General features: G+C 42.0%; 1 protein-coding gene across 5 annotated transcripts in view; it reads right to left on the bottom strand.

The window, feature by feature from the left end:
- LOC138201303 (formin-like protein 2) overlaps nt 1-14,176 on the bottom strand; it is a 47,368-nt gene that overhangs the window by 18,259 nt on the left and 14,933 nt on the right. For all 5 annotated transcript variants that reach the window (XM_069154679.1, XM_069154681.1, XM_069154680.1 and 2 more), the window contains exons 2-6: nt 13,827-13,910; nt 9,942-10,022; nt 5,364-5,440; nt 2,377-2,460; nt 1,091-1,246 (exon numbers count right to left, since the gene is read on the bottom strand). In XM_069154679.1, coding sequence (XP_069010780.1) covers nt 1,091-1,246; nt 2,377-2,460; nt 5,364-5,440; nt 9,942-10,022; nt 13,827-13,910 — 482 coding nt within the window. The remainder of the gene's footprint in view (nt 1-1,090; nt 1,247-2,376; nt 2,461-5,363; nt 5,441-9,941; nt 10,023-13,826; nt 13,911-14,176) is intronic.

Raw genomic sequence — 14,176 nt, 5'->3', positions numbered from 1 at the left:
GTGACGCACCGTAGTAGTACAAAGTTTGTTATGGCCTATAAATTGATTTTTGACATGTGTATCAATAAATAAAGCACAGATAGAATATGTGCAAATGACATTAAAACAAGACATGATTGCCTAGTGACTATCGCAAGCTAAAGTAGAGCATGAATTTTATGATTTTCTAGATAAGTCCAGGACGTACCCATGGCAGGTTTCCAATTTTGCACCGATTTTCACAGGTACATTTTTACCATATAGGTGTGGTCTACACAGAACACACACCAGTCTGTGACTGTCCATACTGGCAAACTTAGATTAGCATCTAAATTACTTTGCATATTAAGCAAGAATTTCTATTCAAGATAAACAACAGAAAACAACCCAAAGAATGACAAAAAAAAAAATGTGTTGACTTGATTATCATGTAAGGATTATATTAAAAAGACATGTGCTTCATTGAATCAATAGTGCTCTTTGTGTATAATGTGTTGAAGTTAACCTTTTCAAACTAAAGGATTAGAGGTCACAGAAGTCAGCGCAACTGCTGTGCCGAAACATTAATGGAATGACAAAGAGGATTAGAGAAATAAAGCACAAATGAATGAGATTTGTGCTTCAGAGCATATATTAGCGGGGCTTATGAATAAACTGCTGTGAAATCCTCTGCACAGTAGGTTTAGAGTTAAAAAAAAAAAAAAAAGGGTCTGTTTTGGTATTTCTAAAAATGACAACAGAAATGTTTGTTTTTTCCAGAAAAATATTTGTTGTCGGTGGCGTGAAAAATTGCTGTCACTCGTGTCATAATCATGTGTCGAGCATTTGACAAGCCCAAAAAATTCAGACAAATGGTATTTTCCTCCTGCATGTGTCCTAAGCCATTTAAAGTCTTACAGATCTCATGACTACACAAAGGAGTGGCGGAGGCATCATATGAAATGTATGACTTCTCAAAATAATCACATTGCTTCAGCCAAAGACACGGTAGAAAGAATGGTAGAAGTCTCTGTAAAAAGCTGCAAAGGCACAAGGTTAACATCTTTTTAACCATCAGTGAGCGTGGTATATATTGTATGAGTGTGTGTGTGTGTGTGTGTGTGTGTCGTACCGTAACGTGGAATGTCGCCCGACTCGGGTTATACCGTTCCCAGTGATGGGAGACGGCAGGGTGCCTCCTCCATGCAGGTCCTCTATGGAGCGGTTCCAGGGTTTCGACTTATCCATCGCAGCTTCCGGGTTGTTCTCCACACAGTCGCCATCAAAACTGTTGTAAAATGATGGAAACATGACTAAAATAAGGCACAGAGCGCACGTCAACATTTACTCCGATCTAACTTTGTCTTATTAATAATTAATTATCATTAACATTATTTAAGAATGATACAAATCTGACACCAGCAACCATTATCCGTTTTGTTAAATACGTACCCATTTTTGCAAGGATGCATATAATTTACTAAAATGTAAGTCTGTAAAACCGAAAACAATTATTTTTAAACGCGACAATAGCAATAAAAAAATTAAAAAAAACACTCCGAAGTTTGGTTAAACATCGGTCTCTCAAACACACATGACTTCTGCTAGAAAGACATTTCCTTGACAGTCAGTAAAACACTAACGTGACAAACTTGGCAAAGCTAACCGGGCTAACATGCTAAGCTAACCAGACTGTCATCAACTCTTGCAACATAAAACCACTTCCTAATAAACCAAACACACTGCTGTTTATAAGATCACTAAAAGCCACACATGCACATACAAACACATGTTACAAACTCCTATAAGTCCATATGTAGTAAGGTAGGTGCTAGTATGAGCCCTTGCAGGGGGGGGGGGGGGAATTTGCTCAAATCCACTTGGCTTGGAGATTTTCTAAAATAAATGATATGTATTTTAAAAACAGTTGCTGGTTCAAACGTGACATGTAAAAAGTCGAGACGTTGTTGTATTTGGCAAGAAGCTGCTGGCTAAAGCATACGTGTTATGATCTATTTCAGTCTTGTCCGTGACTTTAATGTGCTGCTGCAGTGGTACTGGGGAAAACATGATTTTAGAGCGAGCCATTTATAATGTGGACAGGCTATAATCACATATGGTGAAGTAGAGGGGTGAATTAAACATTTAACTGTGTGGCTCTTCGGCCCTGAACGGGGGACTTTGTGACTGACTAATAATCACACAGTCAATCCATGAATAGAAGCATATGGTTGGTATAACACACAGTGCCAATGTGTCAGCACTGAGGCCCCAATGACTCAGTGTTTCTGACGACCAGGCAGCAGCGATGGTGGTGCTGGCGCTGCGCGGCTGTATAGGAGGAGCAGCGTTGTGTTGATTACCAGTTCCGCTTATAGACCACAGTGGTGCAGAGAGAAAGGGCCAGTAGCGACTTACGTGACAGCATATTGTGCAAAAGAAAGATACTCCACGAGCACGTCCAGGCCTTTGTTCTCTTCATTTAGGAACTCCCTCACCCACCTGTGGAGAGAGGGCAAGTTAACTTAACGACAGTTTGTTAGCAGACAAACTCTTGCACATAAAATCATTTGGTCAAGGGGACATTTTAGGACCATAATTCAGTGTTCGAACGCCTTTTTTTTTCTTTTTTTCTTTTTTTGTATATTCAAAGCCCAAAAAAAATGCAGTGGGACCATTTTAAAGATGTATATTTGGATAATTTGTAATATGTAATTTTCTTTTCTAGCGTTTTTTGTGGGCCTTGACCATACCTGACCTTGGTATACAAATGTTTTCAGATTATTCAGCCTCTCTGCTTCACTTTGCCAAGAAGAATTGTAAAGACTGTTCGACAGACTTCAAAGCTTCCCGGCTCAGACCAGCAAAACACGTCACACATGCAAGTGTTTGCGAAAGCAGAAGCATCCGTACATGCATAAACAGAATCTCATTATTAAAGTCTGCCTTTCTTTTCTATCTCTCTACCACACACACAGTTTCTAACGCAACAAGCCCAAAGAATGATCAAAAGTACCCTGTCACTTTCCTTACAGGCACTGAAGTGGGCCACCCATTCAGCGCTGCACACGCTTTCATTCCTTATTCTGCACAAAAAAAAAGCCGAGCTTTTCACAGGAAAGCTCCCGCTCCCGTCTCTATGTGCTGCTGTCCCTTCCTATTTATAAGCACTGTAAATTAATCACAGAGAATCTTTATATAATCACATCTTACAAAGGTGCCATTTCTTTTTATTGGAGTCACAACTGCTTCAACAGGCCTGATTGCTCAGCGATTAGAGACATTTGCAGGGCATAAAAAAGTCGTTGGAGGGGTACTGTGCTGATGAAGATGTAAAGGCTTAACTGCTTTAAAATCCACTAGCTGCTTCTTTATTAGCTCCCCTGTGGTGTAACTGCATGGGGCTGAATGAGACCAACAAGAGTGTCCAGTAAAGCGGTGCCTAGCGGGGCCGGCTGTGTTTTGAAAGTCCCCGGAGGTGTGGCCTCATCAGGCCACACGGTAATCATTACCACAGGACACTAACTAACAATCCTCCCATTCACCACATGTTGATGACCACGGCGCAATATGTCAGAAACGGGCTGCCGGGAGCCGGGGTTAGCATCAGCAGTGCTCGTACAGGGACAATCTGCCTATTATACACAGCCTACATGATTGATACATTTCTCTGTTTTCACCTCTGAAAAGAAGCAGTAATTATTCACTGTCTGAGTCGGTGACCTTGTGCTCCCCCGTCGTCAGCAGCCCCCACCCCCTCCACCTCTTCCACTATAGTGATGCTGCATTGTATAATCTAGATTAGCTAGATTACTTATGTAATCTAGTTTACCAGCATAAGGTCTCTAAAAAAGAGTTAATTCTTTGTAAACAAATGCTTCAACTGCTCTGCCAGACAGACATCATTTCTGGCTGTGGTTGGAGTATATTTTGGTTTTAAGCGCCGAACCGGATCAGTGTGTAAACTGTGTAGGAGTGCGAGACGGTGTTGGCGGACACGAGATAATTTGAGTAAGAGGTAGTAATATGTGTGTAGGAGGGAGGAAAAGAGAAAAACAGGGATTAATAGATGTAGTTTAGATTATTTTAGCCGTTTCAGTAGTCTGTGGCCAGCGAATGCTCTCATTGCTTCTTCCTGTCCTTGACAGGGTCTTGTCTCTTGTGACTACCCACCTACGACGTGGCTCAACTGTCCATCATATCCGCATAAGTGACATTTTTGGTATTTGGAGAGCAAGGCAATTGGGAAATGATGTCATTAAAAGAAAAGTTCATGACTTAACACTGCACTTCTATGGCACTGTTGGACTTACTGTAGCCAGATATAATAACAGTAGAGAAATAGTAGAAAAACATATGTCATCATTTTTATACCATTATTTTTGTGACGCCTCCATTACCCACAATGCAACTTGCTCACTAGCCGTTCAGTGAGAGATTCAGGTGTGATGTACCAGTAGCAGCTGATGAACCCACGAGCCACTTGCCTCAAGGAAAGAGGAGCAGAATCTTTCTCCCTTTTTCTACCTACATTAGACTTCTATCTCAGCCAAACAGGGCTTTACACAACGGTTTTCAAATATAAAAGCAAGCAACCCCTTTAAAAGTGGATACACATTTTAAAGTGGTTTCTGTGTGAACGTCCCTGATAACTATTGCCCCGATACTGTTGACAAGTGAAACAAACTGTATTTGTTGTCATCTATAAATTACAGTTCGTGCTGTGCCCAGTCTCTCTTATGTAAACTGTAATTCTTCATTTAACCATCTAAAAAATCTTGTTCCTACCTCTTCCTATGCTGCATTTGTTTTATCAAGAAGTTGCCATAATAAAAGTCTCCTGGATCCTACAGATCCCAGAATGCATTGGGCCTCACTAATTTCCTTACAATTCAGGGTCTCTCGTTAGAGACACAGACCCTTCGATCTAAAACAAGACGAAACACTGAGACATCGTGTGACTCTCAGAGATGTTGATCGTTCCTTGAGGCTGATTGTTTTCCTGGAATACCTGAAGTTTCAAATGAATACTCCAGTGTTTTCACTGTTGTAAAATCATGATCTCTTTGGCAATGTTCACATTAATATCTCTTTGGGATGTCAGGCTGAAACACTGAAGTTGTGCAGCCCAACTACGGCAAGAAAAATGGGTTTTCCTTCCCGAGGCTGTTCATGTGTCAGCTGCCCCGAACAATCAATCGATTCATCTTTTCTTCATTGCCACATGGCTTTCGGTGTAATATTAGGTCAGAGCGCAGATAGGAGTGGGGGATGGTGGTGGTGGTTAGTCAACGTCTGCGTCTCTGGGTGTCGGGAATGCCAGACTTTCCCCCTTGAATCTAATATAACCAAGTCCAGGACATGCAACACTACAATAAGCTGCACACAGAGCTGCAGTGACTCACCCTATATGATTGGTCCTTAACGAAATTTCCAGTTCTCTCAGGACTTGGGTGGACTCTTGTACCCTCCGTCTGAATTTCTGTGGGAGGAAAGAAAAGGGGGGAGTTAAAATTTCATCATACGCCTATAAATCAACATGTGGTTGCACAGAGATGTTTTGGCTGGATGATTTTTTTTTGTCTGACAGAAAGGTCAGACAACCAGACAAAGAAGCAACAGCAGTGACATTTAAATGTAAAAGCAGGCGGTCTGCGCACTGATTACTAAATGAAAGAATGAAAGATGGGATGGAGTTGTTCTCATAAGACTCTTAAATGGGCCTTTCATTTGCCAGTAACTAATAACTAGCTTAAAAGCAGACTCATTGGAAACTATACAACTGCAGTACTTGTTTTATCTGCTCATGTTGATGCTGTTTGCTCATGTTGCCTCTGCAAATAGCTGTAATCCCTCCTGGAAGCAGCATGATAAAATCAAGTGACCTAATTGGTTACCTCTCAAGGCTAACCGGAACACCCAGCTGCTACATGAACACAACTGTACACACACACACACACACACACACACACACACACACACACACACACACACACACACACACACACACACACACACACACACACACACACACACACACATTCTTGGTCCTGTTACTGTGGCGACAGCTAAAAGGAAGAAGTGTGTGAACGGCACACATGGAGGTATGATCTCAATTGTGAATGAGACAGAAAACGGCAGAACAGAGAACGTGAGCGGGTTCCTCTCAGCTTTCATCCTCTGGCAGGAGGTGATGTGCAAAACCAAACACAAAAGGCCCGTCAGGCTGTTATACAACCGCAGGAACAAAACAAACAAAGTGAATAACCGGTGATGATCAAACTGTGACATGGAGGGGAAATCCCTGATGAAAGGCAGTGAAACTGTTACATCAGAAGTGAAGACGTTAATTTTCTCCTCTCCTTCTAATAAATCACTATCCCGGTTATTCAAAATAATAAAATATGTACACGAGGAGAAAAGCACCACCATCTCATGTGTAGTTGTTGTCTTGTTAGTGAACACCAAAAATCGTAAAAATTTATATTATAGTCAATAATCTATCAACTTTGAGGAAACAACCACAGAAAAATGTTATTTTTATAGCTAAATGTTTTAACAATTACTTTTTTCCAATAAAAACCAGCACAGAGTCTCAAGCCACAAAAATACAGTCATAGTAACAACAAAAATAGTCAATTGATTGATTTGCTGTTTGATAATCAGTTAATTGATTAAAATGATTAATCATTCAAGTAATCTTTAAGCAGAAACAATCAAAATTCACTCAAGGTGACAAATGGGAAACCTGTATCCCCAAATTGAAAGGTGTTTCAAATCATCAAATATTTTGCCTTTTGGAAATGCTTTGAATGGGTAACCCGGTATACTAAACTTTTCTGCAAGAGAAGAGAAGAGAAGAGAAGAGAAGAGAAGAGAAGAGAAGAGAAGAGAAGAGAAGAGAAGAGAAGAGAAGAGAAGAGAAGAGAAGAGAAGAGAGAGAGAAGAGAAGAGAAGAGAAGAGAAGAGAAGAGAAGAGAAGAGAAGAGAAGAGAAGAGAAGAGAAGAGAAGAGAAGAGAAGAGATCCACCCAGGATTGGAGGGTCACTTTCCATGATGTGTTTGTAACAGGGAGGAAACAGGGCTCAACCCTGTGTTAACCTATTATTAACATTGACAGAGAAGAGCGCTGTTCCCATAGCGAGGGTCTCACTACTCTTGTCTTTGGGCTTGGGCGGTGTGTGTTTGGAACATGAGGAGATGAGAAACAGAGTGTTTTTATTAGGGAGGAGTCATTTGTGTGCTTGTGTGGAAAGCGGAGCATATTTCGGGGTACTGCGCAGGCTCCCAGAGCCCCCACCGAACACCCCACACTCCACACTTTAAGTGCTACCAGCTGCAACACAGAGAGAGCAGGGAAAGAGAGGAGCCCACAGTGGGGAGAGAGGGTGAAGACGACATGAGGCGAAAGGAGAAAAAGAGGAGGAGATGAGGAGGCAGCGCCGAAAGCGGAAAGTAAAGAGCAGGGAGAAGGCACTGAAAGTGTAGAGGAGGGGGGAAAAAAAGAGATTTTGGGAAGTGTGAGCTCAGGAGGGGTCATCCTGGAAACAAATCATTGGGTGATACATTCTTGGGGACTAGTTGGACTAGAGCTCTTCCTCCTTGGCTGCCTATTGGCTGGGAGCTGCCCAGAGGAATGCACCGGAGCCTGCCTATGGAAAGCAGAGGCAATGACCTCCAGCTCTCTCACAGTGGTACAAAGTGGCAATTGTTTTGAGTTTGAAGAAAAGGGGGATGGAGCAGGAATGTAGAAAGAAGCCCATAACTCTTTCTTTTCCTCCATGCTCTCTTGTGCTTCTTTTTTATCTCTCTCTCTCATTCTCTGTCCATCTCTTTCTCCCCTTCTACCCGCTCTTTATTATTCAGTATACCTCCCTCCCTCTCCATTGCCCTCCTCACTTTACACTTTCATTCAATTCCTGTGCGCCAATCCACTTGAAGTTTTTGATCAAGGTGAAGAATAGTCACAGGATTCACATCAGGCTGATTTTCCAAACATCCCATCAGACTTAATGTTAAAAACAAGATGGTAAATAATAAGAGGTTTGTTTTTCAGAGGGTGTCTCATCTAGAGGGGATTATAGACCAAACAACCAGTTAGTCATGTAGCCGCAGATGAGTTTAATAAAAAAAATAAAAAGAGAGGGAGGGTGTGACCTGGATAAGATCTGCGAGACAAACATTGGCGGCTGTCTCATCTGGATGAGTTCCGCCAACCATGAATGTGTTTACACCCAGGGAGCTTTAAACAAGGTCTCTATCACGTTTAAGGAATAGTTTGACATCTGCTTATTCACTTTTCTCAGAGAGTTAGAGGAGAAGGTCGATACCAAGTCTGTTATGAAACTGCAATCAGGAGGTGGACAGCTTATCTTAGCTTACAATTCCACCTACCAGCACCTCTAAAGCTCATTTAACTTGTCATTTTTTCCGTTCAGCTTTTGTACGGATATACCAAGTTAATTAGTGAGCTTCAGCTGTGCTGGTAGGCAGATTTTGTTACCTTCGGACAGAGCCAGGCAGGTTGTTTCCATCCTTTAGTCTGAGCTAAATTGTCCTTCTGCTCGCTGTAGCCGTATATTTAACAGTCAGATATGAATGCGGTATTAAGCTTTCAATCAACAATCCCCACCACATAAATACCATATACATATTTATATTACCATATAAATGTGTATATGCAGGACATATGCCCTGATTCGATTAATGAGATTGGAAATTTGCAACAGAGATGTATTGATGGTCACTGACTCGCTTCCCAAGGGCTGTCGTGTGGTAAACGCCTTACTCAAAAGCAATTCAACAGCAGTTGTAGAGAAAAGGAAGAGGAAAGCTATAACATGCTATAAATATAGAGTCAGATTCATAATAGCTGTCAACAAGTCTGGAATCTCTAACATTGAGACTGCTCTTGCGAAAACTGCCAGGCTCGAACCCCTACAGTGTTTTGTCTGTTTTAACCTGCGTCAGTCTCCTCTTGCTCCCTGATTTTATCAGATCTCCTAGACGTGTAATCTCCCATGCATTACGTCAGCCGTCAGAACCACGGGGGTGCAGCAGTCCACTAGACAGGTAGTAGTCCCACAGGGCCATTAGATGAACTCATGACCCTTTAATGACACCATCTGCAATGTTCGAAATGTATTTGTTTGCCATTATTGTATACTTTGTAATATAGCATCATTAATGATCAAATTACAAAATTAAACTGTAGGTACTTCAACCATTTCTCCACCTCGTAGCTTTGTTCATTCTGCTCTAGGTAGCTCGTTGTGATTTCAAATTTTAAGTCCTGTCAGAGCAAATTAAATTATTCAGCGATTTGTTGTTATTCTGGCAGAGTCTACTGGTTAATTTGTTTAGCACAGAGGCCGGTCTCCCAGCATTCCCCCCACAGCTCTCTCACCACGGCCAAAAGGACTGAATTTTGGCAAAGCCTGAGAGCTGGCTGATACTCATCTTCATGGAGCCCCTCCTCTCACTCCCTCCTGCTCCCTTCCAAGAAGCCGAGGAAACAGCCAGAACTGGCTGCTCCGATGACATCAGACCGTTCTTATCATAAAGCCAAGACACTTCTGATATCTTCTCTGAGCGCCTGCTGTGCTGCAGGACACTGTCAATGCAGCAATTTGCCCGTTTGCACTATTATTCCTTTTCTCTGCCTTCAAGTAACTGTTTTTGTACTTGTCTTCCATTGCTCTTTCTCACAGAGCCTCCTGTCAACCACAGAATGGCACAACAAGGAATTAGCCAGAGGTTTCTCCAACCAGGGAGCTCCAGATAAACAATTGTCTCCGTTCTTACTGAGCCACACTGTTGTAACTAAAGTTCCCAAGCTGTCTCCTCCAGAACCTTTGTGCAATCATTCCTCAGCGGTAGGGACATCCTGGACAAGAGATAGAGGGTCAGAGGGGAAGGAAAAGCCGCAGCACTGGAACCGCGAGACCAGTGGAACAGGATAGGATGTTAGCGAGGGCGCTCACCTTTCGTGTGACTGCCGGGTCCAGATAGCTCCTCAGCTTTTGGAGGTACGTGTGAGGCGGGTTTTTCACTTGGAATCGCCCCTATCAAGAAAGGAAAATAAAACAGACAGATGAGCAGATGGAAAGGAAACATGAGAGAAAGAAGAGAATAAAAGCACAGAGAAAAAGTTAACCATTTGGAAAGTTTTGCAGCAACAAAAACAGAAGTTACATTTACAGTAAAATTATGAATTTAGCTTCAATGTCGTGCAGATCCATCGTTGTTTTTGTTTTTTTTAGGACTTATCAATTTGTTAACTCAAGATGACCAGACACAACATGAGACAGATCACACCCTCACAAGTCTGAACACGTATCCAGTATACAGTATACAGTAAACTGTTGGTGACACTAAAGCTTTCAGTTAAAGCTCAATGGGTTTTGAGTAAATGCTTTGCGAGTCATCCTTCAAGTGATGGGAACCCCTGATTATACTCCACACTAAGAGGATAATTCCAGAATAAAGATCCTGCTTTGGACATGACAAACCTTTAGATGAGGTCACATGAGGTTTGTTTGAACAATCTTGAGTGTAATGAACCATTTTAGATTGCACAGTTGTTAAATTATGAGCGGATCGGTTTTTCAGGGAGATTTTCTTGCAGATCAGGACATTAGCTTTATTTGTTGTGTTTGTTAGAGGGAGGAATTTGTCACATGATTATAACAGGAAATGTACTTGAGCAAAATATTCAGCAAAACAAATCTCAGAGGTCATAAAATGATTTTTTTTTTTTTTTTTTGCTGGTAATAACTGTCATGAAAACTGAGTTGAAATGTGTCACACAAGCATAACCTGCATGGGGATTGTGATCAAAACTGTGAGGATGTGTGTGTACATGTCTCAAATTCAACCAGCAACAGGTTTCAGGTCACACCATTATGCTCTAACTATAAATACAAGAGATTAGTGCTGGATTTGGATCAGTGTGTTGAACGGGAAACAGTATTTGGATCAAGCTGAGCACTACACCACAACAGCGTGACTGGTTCTGCTTAGTGATTTAACACACAGCATCAGAGAGTATGAGACTGGAGGGCATATCATTGAGGAAATGAATTCCTCATACAATGTAGGCAAAGAATACATATTCTCACTTTTGCAAGCTATCTAGAACAACTGATTCACCAGCCTTCAAAAGTCCACACGTCCTCTATTATATATCAGCCATCTTTTCACTGCATACCAAAGTCTGCATCTATAAGAATCGGTCTCCGCATTAGTTATTTGATTTGTTCCTCATATGAAACGTGCTCTTTAACCCAGTAAACACATTAGGAAGTCCCACAAGCATTAATCAGCTCAAGGATGGCGCTACGTCAACATGTCAGGAAGTAGCTTCATGGTTTTATGTCAGTGATACTTCTATTTGTGGTTTAAACAACACCGGTGTGGCCTGCAGCCTGAAACAAAGAACATCTCCACTCATGCAGTTTCACACAGCAGAAAACATGTAATTAGTGATTACATTACATGTTGCCTAGGTTGTTATTTATTACCTAAATCAATCATAGGACAAGATGCATCAGGATCTCTGTGGTTGACCACCTCAGGTGAACAAATTCCTGGAGGAAATGTTCTACTCTACTTCATTGTCTTAGTTCACTTCATCTGGGGTCGATGTAGACAGACACCTCTGCGAGACATCACGAGTCCCCAAACTGCTTATTTCCACCTGCCAGCAAGGAAATTCCTCCAGAAAGAGGTTCAAATATCCTGTCAATGTCCTGCAAGCACCTCAACCAACTAACAGGAGCTGACAGTGCAGTGACAAGAACATGATCCCTGAACGGCTTTCCTCCAATGAACAGACAGGTCTCCTAAAAGGATCACACGAGTCAAAGGTTCTATACTGAACCGTTGAGCCACTCAAGAGGTGGTTGACAGTTTCAGCCCAGCAATGCTCAAACAGTCTTGACTCATGAGTGTCAAGAAAGAGCTAGAACTCGTGCTTTCATTCAAACACACATGTTGTAACGCTATTGTAGTGGATCACATCCTGCAAGAGGTGTCCGCCCTCTGTACACAGATGTTGAGATCGGTTCATCGCCATCACATACATCACTGCCACAGTGACACAAAAACAGGAAAGACGAGCGCGGCGTCAGGAAACGGAGTTGGCTCTCAGCTGACGGCAACAGGATCACAGACAGCTCAGCTGGGTTTGAGAGTTTCATTGCTCAGGAATCTTCAGAGTTTGCGAGATAATAAAAGAGTTGACACAGTACTGTACATATCCCGTTGCCTGCAAAGAAATGTGAGGAATGGAAATGGGTCGTAAATACATGAAGAGAGACTATATTATAGAGAACACGCATCTGGTTTTTAGGAGCATATATAAACTGGTTCCAACATGCTCTATGGTGGTTATAGTCTGAGAGAGCAGGTTTAAATTAAAGTTGAGAGTTGAGACCGAACAGTGGGCATGCAGTTGTTTGCAGCTTGTGGTAAACGGAGATATTTTGGGTGCTAATAAGTACATAAAATGACGGCTCAATATGAACAATGTCTTCGGAAAATGCTCCATTGGTTTGAAAGAAGTCAGAGTCTTAGGATTTTGACAGTGAGGAGTTCCTAATGTCTCTTTTTCTGTAGTCTGGATGTTTGACCCTTGTGTTCACATCAAGAGCATCCTCCATATTTCATAAATCCTCATAATTGATTTTCATTTCAATTTTAATATTTCAACCTGTGGTGGCGTTTGCAGGGCCTGTTTTTCAAAAGGGATGTACCTGTCATCGCTGCTTCTCTTCCTCCCCCCCCCCCCCCCCCCCCCCTCCATCACTGTTGCCGTGGTTACATTATGAAATTCACTGTAGCCATGACACAGAAAATACTCTACTCCCAGAGCGGCCTGCACTGTCATGGGTATAGACTTGTTGTGAAAACGAGAGAAGAATAAATGAACTAGTTGAGCAATATTCTTTGACGCTTGACTGCTCAGATTATGAGGAAAATACGTCATCTTACACCATAAACAGCCTGCAATGCTATAAATAAGAAACCTTTCACCGACTGTATACCAGTCATTTTGAAGATGGATAATACTGATTCACATGGACAGACTACACATGGTAATCACTCATTTCTTAAGTGAGTGACTATGAAGGAGCCCAAGATGCTTGTCAGCAAAATCACTGGGCAATGTCTTTGGAAACTACTTCACTGACATTGACAAGACCAACTATTTTCACTTCAAGTCTGACCGTTTGGATTCCTCTCCAAGAAAATCTCTGACTGCTGGTCAGCAGCCTGGTGGGCTCTCTCTGGCACAGTTCCCTTCAGGGTCAGTAGCCATCAATACAGTTTGAGTGGGTGGTGGTCTTGATCTAGTCTTGGCTTTTCTCCTCTGCTCAAGGAGGCAGAAAAACTCTGGCATGGAGGTTGCGGGCTGAGTGAAGCACTCAGACCACAGCTCACTGCACAACGTGCACCCTGTGTTCTTTCCTACATGCAGCGCTGACGCCAAATGACAGGCTAAGTTTTTTAACTGGCTATCTGATGTGTGCTCCCTGCTGTGCCACTTAACCCACTTGACCAGGGAAGCCAGGGCGGTGTGTAAAAATGGGGTGAGGCTTATTGGATAAAGGCAGGCCAATACAGCATGGGTGCTGTGGCCACGACACAAGGCTAGACAGACCCTCTCTAGGATTAGCTACAATATATAGATATAGCAGATAGTTCAGGCAGTTCATGTAAGATCACTTTGTTTTCTGTGTTATAAAGAAGGCTGATTGACAGCTGTGTTTTCAATGTTTGGTAATTATGCAGCAACGGTTAATGAAGTGTGACTTGTACAGCATCTACAGTATCAGAACATATACAGATGAGTGACTGATGCCCACCTGATCGCAGATTAGTTCCCATTTCTTCTCATTGTCATACTGCCGCAACAGCCGCGCTTTGTCTGGAGGAAGATTCATTGAGTTCTGAAAAAGGGAGAAAAGTCAGATTTAATTTGATGTGGATAATAAAACAACATCATAGAGGCCAAACACAGAAGAGAAGGTTCTATATGACAACTGATCTTTTACATTTTTCCAGTACTATTACACATTATTTCAACTCACAATATGAAGGTGTCTCCAGCACTCAAGGCATATCTAAGACTGCTAACTAGGTAATGACACTTTAACCTTAACAGTGGGTTAAAGACCTTTACTGACCAAAGTGTGTGATGGTTTAAAAAAAAGTG

The sequence above is a fragment of the Embiotoca jacksoni genome, unplaced genomic scaffold, assembly GCF_022577435.1.
Source record: "Embiotoca jacksoni isolate LCO1_2020_lvr unplaced genomic scaffold, fEmbJac1.0.p SCAF_2, whole genome shotgun sequence".
NCBI lineage: Eukaryota > Metazoa > Chordata > Actinopteri > Embiotocidae > Embiotoca > Embiotoca jacksoni.
This window is presented reverse-complemented; position numbering and strand designations above follow the sequence as displayed.